General features: G+C 35.1%; 2 protein-coding genes across 2 annotated transcripts; both read left to right on the top strand.

The window, feature by feature from the left end:
* The first annotated feature begins 3,266 nt into the window (after window positions 1-3,266).
* On the top strand, window positions 3,267-7,056 carry LOC120314582 (olfactory receptor 5G3-like). Its single transcript, XM_039357833.1, has 2 exons — window positions 3,267-3,392; window positions 5,999-7,056. The coding sequence occupies exon 2, from the start codon at window positions 6,029-6,031 to the stop codon at window positions 7,004-7,006; it is 978 nt and encodes a 325-aa protein (XP_039213767.1). The 5' UTR covers window positions 3,267-3,392; window positions 5,999-6,028; the 3' UTR covers window positions 7,007-7,056.
* Window positions 7,057-16,500: 9,444 nt separating this feature from the next.
* LOC120314587 (olfactory receptor 1M1-like) lies at window positions 16,501-17,619 on the top strand. The gene has a single exon (XM_039357845.1). It carries the CDS (start codon window positions 16,501-16,503, stop codon window positions 17,353-17,355), a length of 855 nt encoding a protein of 284 aa, XP_039213779.1. The 3' UTR covers window positions 17,356-17,619.
* Window positions 17,620-18,641: the final 1,022 nt, after the last annotated feature.

Below are 18,641 nucleotides of genomic sequence, written 5' to 3' on the forward strand. Positions count from 1 at the left end.
AAAATTCTTGAAGCTAATGAGATAATTAAATCCAGACTGAAGGACAAAGGCACCAGCTTAAACCTACAAAATGAAACTCTGATTCCAACTAAAGAACTTTCAACCCCAAAAACAACAGAAATGGAAGAAATTAATACCAGGACAGAGGACTTTAAAGATCAATGTACTGAAAAATTTTGATAAACAAACCCTGATAGCAATTAAAGAACCTACAATCCAAAAAGCAGCAGAAACGGAACAAAGCAATACCAAGATGGAGGGTGTTAAAGACCAACAAGTATAGTATACTGAAAACCTAGACAACCAAACAATAATCATAAAATTGGACATGACTGTCTACTTGAACCAGAAGAAACCTGAGGAACAAGAAGATCAAACTGAATCAAAGATAAACATACTAGAGCAAATATGGAGATCTGAGCCACCAGGACAACAATTTAATGATTACAAATGGGCCAGCTTCTCTGGAAAATTGATAACTAGATAGTCTCCTTTGATTCAAGTAACATGTACAAGAATGAAGGGAGATTTATCTGATGATTTAAAGGCATTGGTGTGGAAGCCTGGTTGGTATAAAAAGAAAGTCGTAGTTAGATTTTAAAAATGGGATCTTTTGATTTATGACAGAGGATCCTAAAGTCTCAATTAATGGGCTAAAGGGAGATTTCGAGATGAAGGGAAATATGATTATTAGATTTAAATACTGTTGTTAATTGATAAAAATAAGGGATCAATTGGCTTAACATTCAGGATTTTGATTTATAAGGGAAATGAAAATTAATTATTAGGAATTAGCTTTGAACTATTGTTTAGCCTAGATCAGGGGTAGGCAACCTTGCTCTTTTATGACTTGTGGACTTCAACTCCCAGAATTCCTGAGCCAGCCATGCTGTGGGGAAAGGGAGAGGTTTCTAAGCTGAGCCATCTGGCTCAGGAATTCTGGAAGTTGAAGTCCACGAATCATAAAAGAGCCAAGGTTGCCTACTCCTGGCCTAGATAATATAGATGATGGACTTGAGACAATAAAGGATACTCTATTAGTAAGTGGTGATGTATTAGAATGAGAAATAGAAAATGTTTATGAAATAAGATAAGAATATATTTAAGTAAGTAATCTGTGTATTTTAGATATTATAACTTTTATGTAGTGAAATAAAGGAAATTTGGATTACCTGAAACTTAAATACTATGGATATTAAAGAGTAAATTGGAATATTGTAATTAAAAATTAGGTAAAATTTAAAAACAGGACATGGATATGTATAAGCAAAAATATATTGATAAATGTTTTAACTGAGTTTGTTATAATTAGAAATTTATTAGCTTAAGTATGATATAGCAAATGTTAAGGGAAATAGAGAAGGAATTTTTGATGATGTAACCTGAGATATGTACTAAAGATTTTATTATCAAACCATTGACTACCCAGTCACCACGCTGCTTTCTGGATACTTAAATGTAAAACTAAAAAACCAATAAAATTTGTTATATAAAAAATACATTTACTGGTGCAGAGATCACTGCTTTCAAATTAGTTATAAGCTTTTCTTCTGGTTCTTCCAAAATGCTTTTAGTGAAATATCTTTATATGTCATTTGGCAGATTATTTTTTTCTTTTTCCTGCTTCAAATTTATGTTCCTTCCACTGGCCTATTTCTACGTTCTGAAGTTTCAGGTTTCATTCCTCTTTGTTTTCAATTTTCAGCCTATAATCTCTTTCTTGTGGAATAAATTTGTATTCCTATAGAAATGCTACTTTTTAAAAATTTTCAAAAAGTTCAACAAAAATCCCAATGTTCTAAATTTGTCTCATTCCTTAATCTGTTTAGAACTTTTACAATAAATTTTTATTCATCTTTTGTAATTTGTTTTATATTTCTTAAGTTCTTTAAATTGCTGGTTAACATTTGGGATGAAGTTTACTCATCTTATTTAGAATAAAAGGTAGTTTTTCAATTTTGGGGGGAAGATATCTTTTACTGTACAATAATTAAAATTCCAAAGATTATTAGAAAAATGGTTTCAGTGACATCCAGTTTACCATTTTTCTTATCTGCCTCAGAGGTTTTCTATCTTCTGTCATCATGCTCTATTGCTCCTGATCCAGATTTGTATCGGGAGGAACCAATTTCAACTCAACCCTAGTAAGATAGAGTTGCTAAAGGTTTTTGGGCCCATAGGGCCAGATGATTCTTCATCTTTGACTCTGGAAAGGGGTGCTACTTCCATGGACTGAGTTGCTGTGCAATTTGGAAATCTTTCTGGACTCATGGCCCTTGCTTAATGAGCAAGTGGCAGCCATGGCTGAGGGTGTACATGCTTTGAAAAGGTTTGTCTGGTGCATCAATGCACATTTTTCTGGCCCAAGAGGCTCGACTCATAGTCACTCATGCCTTGGCCTGAATTATTGCAATCTGTTCTACATGGGACTGCCCTTGAAGAATACCCAGAAGCTTCAAAATACAGCAACACGCGCAGTAATGGGGGGTCCGTAGGTACCCCTTTGACCTCTGTCTTATGCCAGCTGCACTGACTTACATTTTCTTTCTGGGTTCAATTAAAGGTGCTGGTTATCACTTTTAAAATCCTTTATGGAACAGGTCCATCCATTTGCAGGACTACACTGTCCCTGAAGTTCAACAGGTCTCCATCTTTTAGCCTTCTATGAGGCTTTGAAGAGCTGGCTTTTCTATCAAGGGAGAAGATTAGATTACTGCATATTATAAGTTTGGTTTGGCACTAAGTTTTTGTTTCCCTAATGTTTAATTTATTTAATGTTATAGTTTTAATATGATTTGTATGAATTTAGTTGAGGCCTGACAGCATGGGATATTTTTATGTATTCTGCAACCAGAGCTGTTGCAAAAGACCTTGAAAAATCAAGATTTCTATTGGGATCAGACAATTGAAGTCCTGACCTTTTTTATGTCTGTCACGACACTCACAAAAAGGGTCAGGATGCTCATCTTGATGGTTTTCATCCTCTTCTGGATGCTCTGGAACAAGCAGTCCATATCCAGAATCCAGTTAGTAAATAACACATATGGTTTTTAAAAAAATCTGTGTATGAGTGTGACCATATGAACTCTTGGGATTTGCTGAGAAATATTCAAATGGATCAACAAATTATTAATCTCTTAACAACACAGCAATCTAAGGAGAAAGTTCTTAATATTAGATATCCTTTGGGATTCACTAGTTACATCAGAAAATGAGAAAATTAGTAAGCAAATCTTCCATGGTTAATTATTTAAAATGTTTATGGAATGTATTTGAAGAAATATTTCTGTCTTATAGAAGGAAATGTTCAAATTTGTGCAGCATGCAAATGATTCAGTAATAATCTGGAGAAATAGCAGCAATAAGTTCTGGAACATTTATGACTATGCCAGGTGAGTTATGATCCAACAGTTCCTTGTATGTTTTAGCCTCCAGTCCCCTAATCATCTTTGTTGCTTTTCTCTGTACACTTTCTACAGTCTCAACATCTTTTTTACAATGTTTTTACAATGTTTTTACATTGTGGTGACCAAAACTGGGTGCACTATTCCAAGTGTGGCCTTACCAAGGTATTGTAAAATGGTATTAACGCTTCATGTGATCTTGATTCTATCCCTTTATTAATGCAGCCTAGCACTGTGTTAAGATATGCAGATGATACCACTCTGATGGCAGAAAGTGAAGAGGAACTAAAGAGCCTCTTGATGCGGGTGAAGAAGGAGAGTGCAAAAGTAGGCTTGAAACTCAACATTAAGAAAACCAAAATCATGGCATCCGGCCCTCTCAATTCCTGGCAAATAGATGGGGAAGAAATGGAGGTAGTGACAGATTTTATTTTTCTGGGCTCAAAGATCACCTCAGATGGGGACTGCAGCCAAGAAATTAAAAGACGCTTGCTCCTGGGGAGGAAAGCTATGGCAAATCTAGGCAGCATTCTAAAAAGCAGAGACATCACCCTGCCAACAAAAGTGCGTATAGTCCAGGCCATGGTTTTCCCAGTTGCAATGTATGGCTGTGAAAGTTGGACCATAAGAAAGGCTGAGCGCAAAAGAATTGAGGCCTTTGAACTATGGTGCTGGAGAAGACTCCTGCGAGTCCCTTGGACTGCAAGGCGTTCAAACCGGTCAGTCCTAGAAGAGATCAACCCCGACTGCTCCTTAGAAGGCCAGATCCTGAAGTTGAAACTCAAGTACTTTGGCCACCTAATGAGAAGGAAGGATTCACTGGAGAAGAGCCTAATGCTGGGAAAGATTGAGGGCAATAGAAGAAGGGGACGACAGAGAATGAGATGGCTGGATGGAGTCACTGAAGCAGTAGGTGTGAATTTAAATGGACTCCAGAAGATGGTAGAGGACAGGAAGACCTGGAGGAATGTTGTCCATGGGGTCGCGATGGGTCGGACACGACTTCGCAATTAACAACAACAACAAAGCACTGTGTTGGCTTTTTTGGCAGCTGCAGCATACTGCTGGCTCATATTTAAGTGATTGTGCAGTAGGCCTCTGAGATCCCTATCACATTTATTTCTATTGAGAGAGGTACCACCTATACCAACCCTGTGCATTTGATTTTTGTTGCCTAAATGTGGAATCTTACTTTTTTCATCACTCAATTTCATTTTCTTAAATAGCGCCCAACATTCAAGTTGTCAAGATCCTTCTGTATCTTAAGCCTGTATCTTCAACAATCCATTTTTTAAAAAAATGATTACATGTTGGTAATGTGTGACTAAAGCCCTAGCATTATCCCTCCAAAGAATTTTGCATACAGAATAAAGGTTTCCTAGCTCATTCTTGGCAACTAAAGGACAAGTTCTATCTTTTAGGGAAGGTAACATTTTGGATACTTGCAAAGGGATATCTCTCTTTCACTGAGTCAAAAATAATTATATGGATGGATACATAATAATAATATATAATAATATTAATGGAATATTATATAATTGTTTAAAGAAAAACATTTGCAGTGATTAATGAAGGACTAAAGGGAAACTATTTTCCTTTATGCAGGAATAGAGTCAGCAAAGAGCTTACATTTCTAAAGTTAGAATATTCCATGCAATATTGAAAACTCTTGGTTTTCACATTCTCTCATTCTAGAGGAAGCAAAGAGTGGATAGAAAGGCCATATTGACATAGGTCAACTAAGAGTTTTACTGTCATTCTTGAAGAAAAGTGATCAGGAAGTAGTAGTGGAGACAGAAAATAAAGATCCTTGGGCTACCCAAGCAACCAGATTGCTCATGATTCAGCATGAGCCACTGATCAGCTTTTGAGGATAAAAGTACATGACATCATTTGTTCTATTTGCCCCTGGCCTATCAGGGTGAATGCCTCCACCTGTCCTTTCCTGATACACAATGAAAAGTGTGCTTTCTAACATGTTGGGGTACATGATGCAACTCTCTCTTCGTGGTTCATTTTATTGTGGGAAGCATCTCTACTCCAATTGGCCACTGTGTGTATGGTAAGAATACTCTTTTTCAGTGGATCTGCTCCATATAGCTATTATTTCTAAGAATTATCTTAAGAAACAATGCAGTATGGACATGTTTTAATCAAATGAAATTGACTAGAATAGCTATGGGATTTATATATTATATGTACTACAGGGGCATTTTTAATAATATGATTTGCAGAACAAGTTGATTGAGGATCAACCAAAGGAAAACATTTTTATGAATGTTGCAACAAGGCTATGCTTCAGTATCATTCCCTAAAAAAATTGGATTTTGCTTATCATAACCATCAGAAATCATGATTTCCACGATAGAAAACAGGAGAAAACACACTTATGTGAAAACTTGACTAATAATACTTACTTTTTAGTCATATATTCCTCACAACTATTTTTCTAGATACAGTATAGGAGAGGAACACTTGAGAACATTAGTTATCCACTATTCCTGAAATAAGTATTTATTAAACAGAGACAGAGAAATAAGAGAGTTTTCAATATTTTGGATTTAAACATGCATTTTTAAAAACTTATATTCTAGATCTGATGAGACATTTCATGAATTAAGGAAATGCCAGATATAGAAAAGAGAAACCAGACAGCCATTCAAGAATTCATCCTTCTGGGTTTAGAGACTTTTCCGGAGCTGCAGATTCTTCTTTTCTGGTTCTTCTTGGTGATTTATCTGATGACAATAACTGGAAACCTTCTCATCTTTCTGCTAGTTGTGTCGAATCACCATCTTCATACCCCAATGTATTTATTCTTGGCAAATTTGTCTTTGCTGGATGCTTGTTATAGCTCCACCATCTTACCCAAACTGTTGGCCAATTTGTTGACTGGTGACAGAACTATAACTCTACATGGATGCTTTGCCCAATGTCATATATTTGGGATTTGTGCAGGTGTAGAAACCTATCTTTTGGCTGCAATGTCTTATGATCGCTTTGTGGCAATTTGTAGACCTTTGCTCTATACTTCTGTTATGAATATAAAATTCTGTTTCCAGTTTATACCTGGAATATGGATAAATAGTTTGATATTCAATGGCATTCTGTTGGCTCTCATGGATTCATCGCCCTTATGTGGCTCTAATGTCATAGACCATTATTTTTGTGATTTTCTCCCACTGGAGAAATTATCCTGCAATAATAGAAATTTTATTGAACCCATTGCCTTCTTCATGACTGTTATTTTTACAGTTGCCCCTTTTCTATTGACTCTCATCTCTTATATCTGCATTATTGGCACTATTATAAAAATCAAATCCACTATTGGAAGGCAAAAAGCCTTTTCAACTTGTTCTTCTCATCTCGTTGTAGTTTGCCTCTATTATGGCACATTAATCATTGTCTACATGCTGCCAGACTCTCCCACTATGAGACCCCTCAATAAAATCTTCTCCATTTTTTATACAGTAATGACACCTTTGGTGAATCCCCTAATTTACTCTTTAAGAAACAAAGAAGTTCATAAAGCCCTAAGACAACTTTACAGCAAAGTGATCATTTTGGGCCAAAGGTATCCCAAACTATCTGTCAGTGCTTAATTCATTAGCTAGTATTAATGTTGAATCTCAATAAAATATATTAAATAAAAGATTTTTAAATGTTTTCTTATTTAAAGGGGAGGATTCTGAACATGATCATGTTGGGAATATTTATAGGTACCAGGATTGAAATACACTGACTTCCATCTTTTTCTTGCAATTCTTTCTTTTCACTGCATGAATTTGTATGATGATTCCTTTTAGCATATTTTTATTATGGATTCTAGGAAGTATAAAGTTCTATGCAAACTAATTTTTCCTAATAGTTATTGTGTTTTTCAAAATGTTTTCATACAATTATGTATTTGGATGTTGTATATGTATAAAAATGGTTCAGTGAGCTTTTGAAAATATTCTAAATATTCAAAATATTCTCAACTAGAACATGTTATACCATTTTTCTTGTGTTTTTCCCTTATCTCTCATATCTATTCTGAGAATAAAAATCAGGTGTAAAGTTCATATATATTTGGTTTGGAGATAATTGTGAAGCTTAATTCACAACTGCTTTATTCCACTAATATAGGAATAGAACATTTTAATGTAACTGTAAACTACTTAAAATGTGTTCTATAATTCCACATTTCACTGCTCAGTTTCAATGGTTTTTTAATATGAAAAAATGCAAGATATCATGGTCACTTTCCGTCAATGTTTCTGCTAACTCCTCTTAATCAACTAAATTCTCCCTCTTGAGTGATCAAGAATATTTGATTCTCTTTTCAGCATGTCAGAACTTTCAGAAACTAAACATTTCCTGGATGAATTGTGTTTATCAGAGTTTATCTCCAATTATACACACCAAACAATTTTTATTCTTGACTGCAGAATCTTATGTATCCATCTTAAATTCTGTTTTGTGAAGGCCAATCAATCAATCAATCAATCAATCAGAATAGAGCTGGAAGGGACCTTGGAGGTCTTCCAGTCCATCCCCCTGCTCAAGCAAGAGTCCCTATATCATTTAAGACATGTGGCTGTCCAGTCTCTTCTTAAAAACCTTGAGTGATGAGCACCCAGAATGTGTGAAGGGAAGCTGTTCCACTGGGTAATTGTCCTCAGTATTAGGAGGTTTTTCCTTAATTCCAGGTGGCTTATTTCCTTGATTAGTTTCCATCCGTTGTTTTTTGTCTTGCCTTCTGATGCTTTGGAAAATAAATTGACCTCCTCCTCCTTGTGGCAGCCTGTCAAATATTGGAATACTGCTATCATGCCCCCCCCCCCAGTCCTTCTTTTCTCTAGACTGGCCATTTCCAAATCCTGCAATCATTCTTCATATGTTTTAGTCTTCAGGCCTTTAATTATCTTACTTGCTCTTCTTTGTAGTTTTTCCAAAGTCTCAACATCTTTTTTGTAATGTGGTGACCAAAACTGGATGCAATATTTCAGATGTGACCTTATTAAGGCTTTATAAAGCAGTACTAATACTTCACATGATTTTGATTTTATGCCTCTGTTTAGCTTTTTTGGCTACTGCGGTACATTGCTAATTCATGTTTAAGTGATCATCCACTAGGACTCCAAGGTCCCTTTCACAGTTACTGTTGTTGAGCCAGGTTTCATCTAATCTGTACTTATACCTTTGGTTTTATCTGCCTGAGTGTAAAACCTTGCTTTTCTTCACATTAAATATCATTTTGTTAGATAGAGCTCATTGTTCAAGTCTATCAAGATCTTTTTGGATTCTGAACTTGTCTTCTGGGGTGTTGGCTATTACTGCCAACTTAGTGTCATCTGCAAATTTGACGAGATCCCCTTCTATTCCCTCATCTAAGTAATTTATAAAAATATTGAATGGTACTGTAGTACCTCACTGTTACTTCCCTCCATGTAGATGGAGTACCATCAAGGACTGCTCATTGAGTACAGTTTGTCATCCAGTTACAAATCCATATGATGGGGATGTTTTCTATTCCACCTTTTTCTAGCTTACCAAGGAGTAGTTTGTGATCAAATACCTTGTTGAAGTCTAAATATACTATGTCCACAGCACTTTGCTGGTCTAATAATTTAGTCATTTTGTCAAAGAATGACATAAGATTGGTTTGATATAATCTGATTTTAACAAATCCATGCTGGCTACTAGTTATAACTTTCTTTGTTTCTAGATGTTCACAGATCTATTTTTTCCAGTATCTTCCCAGTTATTGATGTCAGGCTGACTGGTCTGTAGTTTCCTGGATCTGTTTTCCCCCCTTTTTTTGAAAATGGGAACCACATCATCACTTTTCCAATCCTCTGGTAGTTCCCCACTGCTCCAGGATTTTTTAAAGATATGATACAAAGTTTCTGAGATAACATCTGCCAGCTCCTTCAGAACTCTGGGATGTAATCCATCAGATCCCAGTGATTTATATTGATCAAGGTCAGTCAAGTATTCTCTTACCATTTCTTGCTCATTTTAATTTTTATTTCTAATCCGGTTTTTACAGTTATTTTTTTGGTAGTTTGGTCTATAGTTTCTTTGTGTGAAGACTGATGCAAGGAATGAGTTAAATAACTCTCTTTCTCTCTATTTCCTTTTACTTCCTTGCCATCTTCTCCCTTTAGTGGATCGACTGTTTCCTTGTCTTTTTTTTTGTTACTTATATATTGAAAGAAACTTTTTTTAATAAGGGATATAACTTCTGTTGCAAGTCTTTGTTCATTCTGAGTGTTTGCTTTCCTGACTTCATATCTGTAGATAGAGCAAATAGAGGACTGTATTTGATACTAAAATTAACAAACTATTAAAAACTTGAGTATAAAAGAAAACCAAAAGTAATAAATTTCATTCAAACAGGGATCTGTTTGGTAGGGAAAAAAGTGTGCAAGCCTCTCCAAGTTAGAGATGGAAAGATCACTATTAATAGCAAGCAATGTCACAATAAAAATAACCTCTCTTCTGGAAAAGAGTGGTGAGAATGAAACCTAGGGGAGGCAAAGGGAGGAGTGATTATATGAGATGCTGAGAGAGAATGTTTAATTGCATGAGCGATTAAAGAAACTTAGAGCAGTCTATGAAGCTAGTTAGGAATGCACTGAAAAAAAATATTATTTAGATTTCTGTTCTTTTTCCTATTCTATTATATTATCATGCTTAATAGATTTAGAGAAAAATGGAATCTCAGAGAAAAAAGAGAATGTTGGAAAGAAGAAATCTGTCAAGTAGTAATGAGCAGAGTAGAAGTGGGAGATACTGGGATATTTGTTTTCCAATTGATACAATTTCAGAAATCCTAAGCTTTTCAATATCCTCTAAGTGACAGGAGAATTTTTTTTATTCTTTTCATGAAAGATGGGTGAGCCAAATTCACCATGTGGGAGACCTTCTTATTTCCCATTTAATTTTCACTAATTACATTGTCTTTAGAAGCAACAATCTACATTTTCCATTACATCAAAAGTGTATCTGAACCATACAGAATTCAACTTCATTATTCGTTTGTTTGTTTGTTTAACTTATATACTACTCATCTCACCTACAGGCAACTCTAGGTGTCTTACAATCAGTAAAAACAAGACAAAAACATGAACATATGAAAGCAATAAATAATAATCCTAAAGTTGTTTTAAATCCTACTAAATAAGCGATAAAACCATGGATCCCTTGATCTATCTATAGTAATGCATATACTTGGCCATAAATGTTCCCCGTGAAGATTCTTTCAATCCATATACTTTTTTTCTCTTTCATACTACAATAGGCACAAACAATTCAAAACAATTTCTAGGAAATAAGATTTTGGATGCAATGTGTGGGAAATGTTCTCACTTTGTTCCCAAATGCCAAACTGTAAAAGTAGCAAAACAAATTACTTTTTCAGAGTTTAGATAGTACCTTGTTTGTGAGGTTATATGAGATCATAACTGAATTAATAAAATTTACAAATATGAGAAGCTTCATATAAAAAAGCTCTATTAATATTGTTATTGATATTCCCAGCTTTTCCCGCTAAAATTTAATCAGAACAGAGGTCTTCATTGTATTCTACATTCATCCTGCCAACATATCTGGCAACTAGAGTGTTACAGACATTCACTAAGGTGTCTGCCACCTGATCTGAATGTCAAAAATAAATACTGAAAGCAAAAATGCAATATGATTCTGGTGAACTTCAAAACAGAATGCCAGTCTCTGTTACCTTCATTTCCATGAACGCTTCTATGGCCTATAGAAGCAGAACACAGGGTGGGTGATGACATCAGAGTGCTTTATCTAGAAGTGACATTCCTACTGCCCTCCCTTCTCCCGACCCAGAAGGCAAAGGGTCAATGGTATAGGAGAAAACAATCTGAGCAAAAAAGGATATACTTGGAGTTCTGTTGTTGTTAAATTTAATTTTAATCATCTAGGAAGCAACCAGTAACCCATAGGGTCATTCTTTCAGAATTGTTTCCTTACCAGGATCCTAGCACCTTCAACAAGGATGAAGCTCCAAATATGATGCCTTCACTTGAAAAGTGGGGCATACACTCAGAGATAGCCCCTGTTGTGTGAGGCTATATACCACAGTCAAATGACAGCACAGGAAATGATTTATGATTTGTTATATTATGTCATAAGCTAGTATAATAGATGCTAGGTATTATTATAGCTAGTTTTGGATAGATACTAGGTATACACCCCCATATACCTCAGAGGAACTGTAGTTTTGAATATGAAGGATTATAAGCTAGAACAAGGGACCCTGAAAGGTCTCAGATGTCTCAGACAAGTCTGTTGAGTCAAAGAAGGAAAAAAAATGAGGAGATCTGTGCTGGAATTAATTTTATTTAATAAAATACTGTACATAGTTGAAGAATGGAATTGTCTGTCATAAAACGAGATAATGGCCATCATTTTGAAAAGTGATTAGATAATTTCATGGAGCATTGCTCTGTCAATAGCTATTAACCTTGATGGCAACACAGTACCACTGAAATCACAATTCCATTGTCTATCCAACTATATTTTTTCCCCTTATAATACTATAAATGTCAAATGTGCTTAGCTATCTTGGCTTTGATAGCAAGAATTGCAAGAGGAAGGGGAAAGACCAATCTCCTGAAGGCAGGACAAGAAGCAACGGGTGGAAAATAATCAAGGAGAGAAGCAACCTAGAACTAAGGAGAAACTTCCTGACAGTGAGAACAATTAATCAGTGGAACAGCCTGCCTCCAGAAGCACTAAATGCTCCAACACTGGAAGTTTTTAAGAAGAGACTGGACAGCCATTTGTCCGAAATGGTGTAGGGTTTCCTGCCTGAGCAGGGGGTTGGACTAGATGACCTCCAAGGTTCCTTCCAACTTTACTACTATTACTATTATTACTGTTCTTCTGCCTGTGTTAATGTTTTCAGGTTTTGACGGGTTTTTGACAGTTTCCAGACTTGGAAGGCAATGTGTAGAGCTGATTTTGTAATACTAACCTCTTAGAATGATAGAATCACAGGGCTGGAAGGTGCTTTGGAGGTCTTCTAGTCCATCCCTGCCTATGACAGGGGACCTTATTGCATCCAGGACAAATGGATATCCAATCTTTTCTAGAAGACCTCCAGTGATAGAGCACCTACAGCTCCAGAAGGCAAGCTGTTCCATTGATTGATTTTTCTCATGGTCAAAATATTCCTCCTTCATTCCAGGTTGGATCTCTCCTTAATGTATTTCCATCCATTCCTTCTTCTCCTGCTCTCTGATGCTTTGGAGAATAGGTTGCCCCCCTTTTCTGTGTGACACTCTTGGCACCCAAGGAGGGGAATTGGAGTATGGGGCATCTCATGGGTTGGGGGGGCCTTGGACTGAGAGCTACATAGGATGGACTTCCAACATGGATTTTGTAGTACTCTTGCACTGGCTAACTAATTTCGGATTTTTTTTATTTTAAATTTGCTTTTAAATGCATTGCTAACAATCACATTATCAGACTACTTATATAAATTGCTTTTAAATAATGTTCTGATTCAGTTACTTATTAAAAAGTATGTTGAGGCAGAACCTAGGACCAGGTTTGGCTATCAGGATGGGCAGGGCATGTGGGCCTATATTGGGCCTCCAATGGCTTCTTCCACCCATGAGGCAACCCAGGCTCCATTTAATGATTCACACATTGATTTTACATTTCATTGGGGAGAGCAGGGATGTCAGGGTCATTATGTGAATGTTTCATCTAATGATTGCCACAACATGTGACTGTAACGGACAGGTTCCATTACAGTCGTATCTCAAGGACTACCTGTATGAAGCAGTGCTATTGGGAACTTGATGCTGTCTTTATTGGCTATCAGAAAATTGCAGGGGCTGTTGTAGAGTGGGAAGCAGAATTGCTGTTGTGCTGGAAGGGGTAAGCAAAGTTTCATCAGCAAGAATCAAATGTGCAATCTTTTCATATAGGATCCCCACTAACAGCACCTTAAAAATCTTGTTGAAGAAGAGTTCTAATGTGCTTTCAGTGGGGATCCTATTCATTTGTCTGGAAGAAATTTCAAGGCAACATAGAAGCAGACTGTCAATGCTAAACATATCATATAGCATAGCAATATATTGAAATTGCAATTATATCAGTAGATAGTACAAATCACCAGTTATCAGCTGGGGATGTTTGTACCCCAAAACTTACAAAATACACTTCTTGAAAAAAAAACCACTAATCAATCAAGTAGACTTAAAAGCTAATATGACTAAATAAGATAAATATTCATATGGGAAATTATGCAATGTTGGCATTTCCTTTGGGGTTAAGAGATGGGTTACATCAACAGCTCTTATTTTAAGAGCTTATAGAGAGTATTTATTGTGGAGAAGGTATACAAAGTGTAGTTATTTTTTGGAAGAACATGAAGAAACAGCTATGTTGATTGCTTCGACATCTAAGAATCAGAGAATAATATGTTAACAAGTAAGTTATACATGAGGTGAATTTGATAATTAGTTCATTAAAATATAGGCTAGGCTCCTAACATAATATGGGTAACTGTGGCATCTGAATTCAATCAGTATAGTGATTATGGATCATCAATGTGATTTGAGTAAAATTAGTTCATCATTCCATAACATGTTAAATCCAACTATTGTTGGGCAAATAGCTCCCTACACAAACTGAGGCTGTACTTCAAAATTAACTCATTTTTTCACCTTGTTTTTCTTTTATGATATTCTATATTTTTTCAGTATTTAAACAATACTCCATTCATATTAAAATGGTGTAATTGTTTATGCAAGGCTCTTGTGAAAAACAATATCTGAAGAAAGCCCACAAATTAAGGATGAGGTAACTGGAATACAGTAGTAATGTTGATAAAATAAAGCTGAGTCATTTAATTGCTAATATTTTCAGCAGCAGCAGTATAGAATGCTATCTTTTAAACAGATTCTATACCTTCAGATAAGTTTAGCTTGAACAGGAAAATAAAATAAAATAAAAGGACTAAGATAGTGTAGAATCTCTTTTAAAAACCCTAGATTTCTTATTAATCTACCAAGAGCAAAATAATTAACTATAGGGTTGTATAGGTTAAAGTTTTTTTAAAAATACAAAATGTTATTGTATGATGAAACTACTAAATGTTATAATAGTAGGGTAATACGAGGATAAAATTGCATGTAAAATCTCCAGCCAAATATAAAAAAGAGAGAAAGACACAGGGAGAGAAGGAGGGGAAAATAGTAATAATTTCACAGCCAATGAATCATATGTAAAACATCAGATGGCTCCTTATTAAAATATTTCCCTCCAAGATTTCCATTACTATTTCCCATAGATCCATTATGTAAAACAAATCTCTCAAATTAAAACAAATTATTTCTGAATTTCAAAAAGTTGGATAAAGTTAGACTAGACATTTATGACCAAATAAACTTCACAGGATTATATCTGTTTTCTTTAGCTTTCTAAAAGTTTGGAATACCAAAAGCATAAAAATTGTGTACTACTGCCCCATTTTTACTATAGGTAGTCCTCAAGTAATGACCACAATTGAGCCCAAAAATTCCATTGCGAAGCAAGATAATTGCTAAATGAATTGTTAAATTGTTAAGTTAGTAACACGGTTTTTAAGTGAATCTGGCTTCCCCATTGACTTTACTTGTCAGAAGGTTGCAAAAGGTGATCACATCACCCTGGGATACCACAAATGCATACCTGTTGCCAAGCGTCCAAATTTTGATCATGTATCCATGGGGATTCTTCAATGGCCATAAGTGTAAAAAATAATCATAATAGGCTTTTTCAGTGCTATTGTAACATTGAACTGTCACTAAATGAACATCTGTAAGTTGAGGACTACCTGTGTGGATATTTTATTTGCTGCCAGGGTAAATCTTAATAGAGATTTAATGCCATGCCATGATGGGTTGGGTCAAAGCTCATCTGCTTCTCCTTCCCAGTTTAAAAGAGGCACCTTTGTGGAATTTGATAGCAAAACCTGGTTGCAGCAATTCCCTCCCATTTGTGTTTCCCAGAATGTGAAATCGATGGTCATGACAGTTCTTACCTTTAAGGTGATCAATAGCCATTATTATGTGCATCTATTAATACAATTCTCTCTTTTAAAATTTCAGAAATTTGTGAGCAGCATCCTTTTTTTGTTTTTGAGTTTTATTGTTATCTTCTATGCTGTGTGAAGACATATTTCTTTTCTTCATCTTTTAAAAATCTCAAATTATTTCATCTGGTAAAAATTATTTCTCTGTGATAATTTTTCTGTCTTTTGAATTCAAATGAAACTTTTCATTTAAAACATGTGATGGCATCATTGTTTCAATGAAATCAAAAACATTCACATCTTATTGACCACGGATGCTTATATTGCTACACAATTTTATAATTTAGAATAGAGAAATGGGAATTAAGGAGCATCAGAGTCAAAAAGTGATGGAATTTTAAGAATGTTATGTTTGTAACCATGCAACATAAAACTCATTTTTTATTATTTTGCATTGCAGGGGTGTTAAAAAATTTACAATCAGCTCACTTTTAGCCTATTTCTTCTATTTTTTTTCTAACCCTTGATTTTTTTTCCTGACCTTTTCAGAAAAAGTTGGGTGAACACTGGGGCAGAAGCAATTTTTTAATGTCAATCGTTAGCAGTCGCACTTAGACTTATATACCGCTTCACCATGCTTTACAGCCCTCTCTAAGGGATTTACAGAATCAGCATATTGCCACCAACAATCTGGGTCCTCATTTTACTGACTGCAGAAGAATGGAAGGCTGAGTCAACCTTCAGCCGGTGAGAATCAAACTTCTGAACTGCTGGTGGCCGGCAGTAAGCAGAATTAGTCTGCACTACTTCATTTTAACCACTGCACCACCATGGCTCTTTATTATCATTGCTATAATAATATTCATTAGTAACAAATCTGATAGGAAAGTACAGATTTCTGGACCAAATATTTGATCCAAATTAGAATTTAGTGTACTTTTTCAAAGCATGTTGGGATTTGGGGAAAATGACTTATTCAGTGGAACATTTTTTAGACCACATGATTTTCTCATTGTATTCCAGGCTTGGCAGGACATTTCCGAGAATGAAGAAATGTTGGATGGAGAGAAAAGAAACCAGACTGGCGTCACAGAATTTATCCTCTTGGGATTGGGGAACACTTCTGAGCCTCAACCTCTTCTTTTCTTCCTTTTCCTGATAATTTATCTTTTGAAAATAATTGGGAACCTCCTTATTATTGTGCTGGTTGTAGCTGACCAACACCTTCACATCCCCATGTACTTCTCCCTGGGGAATTTGTCCTTCCTGGAAACCTGCTATTCCTCAAATATCTTGCCAAAAATGTTAACCAGTTTGTTAACTGGAGACAGAATTATTACTATGGGTGAATGCCTAGCCCAATATTATTTCTTTGGCTCTTGTGCAGCTACCGAAACGTATCTCCTTGCAGCAATGTCTTATGATCGTTATCTGGCTATATGTAAACCTTTGCTCTATGCTTCTATTATGACTAGGAAATTATGTTTCCAGCTTATCGCTGGGGCATGGATGAATGGACTGCTAGCTAATGGCATCATGATGTTTCTGATTAATGAGCTATTATTTTGTGGCCCCAATATCATTGACCATTACTTTTGTGAACTGACTCCTCTACAAAAGCTCTCCTGTACTGAAACAAGCCGTATTGAACTTGCTATCTTTCTTTTGGCCTTTATTTTGACTGTTACTCCATTTGTTCTAACACTCACTTCTTATTTTTCCATTATAACCACCATCATGAAAATCAAATCCAGCATTGGAAGGCAAAAAGCTTTTTCAAGCTGTTCATCTCATCTCACGGTGGTTTGTCTTTATTATGGCACCATTATGATTGTCTACATGTTGCCCGACACACCCACTCTGAGACATCTTAATAAAATCTTTTCTCTATCTTTTATACAATTCTGACTCCTTTGGCTAATCCTATTATCTACACATTAAGAAATAAAGAAGTTCACAAAACCCTCAGTCGTCTTCAGAATAAATTGACACATTTTTGGAAGTGGTAACCAGTAGGATTCTTTTTTTAATATAGAATATCTTGACTAAAGCTGATAAATGTAGAAATGCTGTAAGAGTCACTGAAAGGGATCTTTATAACTAATATTAAATTAATTTTGCCATTTCTTTTATGACCATCCATCCCCATGTAAATTTATTTCTGCAGCTTGTCACAGGCTCTCAGTTTCTACAATTTTTCTCTGCTGTCTCTTAGCATTTTATATGGATTCTAAAATATTTGCTAATGTATATGTACAATCTGAATAGTTTTGTTATTATATTTCCAATAGTTTATATTTAATTATCATTTATTATTTTTTTTAGAAAAATTCTTATTCAGTTTTTTTTATTGTAGGTTTTTAATTTTTTTAAAAATTTAAATGTAATTTATATTATAATCCTTTAAATAATCAACAAAAATGTGTGTATGAAATAATGGTCTTTTAAAAATAATTTTCTATTAATGGATCTGTTTTGATATTTTTTCTTATAACACAGCTTTGATTGACTTGTTTACTTCTATTTGTTCTGGTTGCTGGTTTACTTTTTCCTATTTAAAAATAAAGTGCATGAACCGTAATGAATTGTCCAAAAAACTATACATCTAAGGCTGCTTGCATTAACATTAATGGGACAAATGAGAAATAAATATACGAGGTTCCTATGTTGTTGTAAAGCAGCATGATTTGTAAAATTGAATATTATTCATTATAAAGAATGTGCACTAAACTAGAAGCACATTTCTAGCATTCTTACATAGAAGATTACAGTTGTATCTTATTACTGTATGTTTAAAAACAAGAAGGGACTTGTTGGATATAGTTGCTTAAGATTGATTTGAAGATGGAATCTGACTGGTCTCAGGGCCCATATTCTATAAAGTATATTTCTTAAACTTGGCAAATTGTAGCTACTGTGTGGAGAATTTTGGTAGTCAAAGTTCATAGAGCTTAAAGTTGCCAAGCTTAAGAAGCACTGATATAAAGTCAAAATAATAATAATAATAATAATAATAATAATAATAATAATAATAATAATAATAATAATAAAACCTGGCAATGGCTAAGAGCAGGAAAATTGAAGAAAGAGACCGAGGGACTAATTCTGGCTGCACAAGACCAAGCCTTAAGGACAAATGCATACAAAGTCAAAATTGAGAAGACAGCAACAGACAGTAAGTGCCGCCTATGCAA

Source organism: Crotalus tigris, unplaced genomic scaffold, assembly GCF_016545835.1.
Source record: "Crotalus tigris isolate CLP2741 ecotype Arizona unplaced genomic scaffold, ASM1654583v1 scf7180000018954.1357295, whole genome shotgun sequence".
Classification (NCBI taxonomy): Eukaryota; Metazoa; Chordata; class Lepidosauria; order Squamata; family Viperidae; genus Crotalus; species Crotalus tigris.

Bases quoted from the DNA above. Each gene is read 5' to 3' on its own strand.
- LOC120314587 (XM_039357845.1), top strand. From the start codon at position 16,501: ATGTTGGATGGAGAGAAAAGAAACCAGACTGGCGTCACAGAATTTATC.
- LOC120314582 (XM_039357833.1), top strand. From the start codon at position 6,029: ATGCCAGATATAGAAAAGAGAAACCAGACAGCCATTCAAGAATTCATC.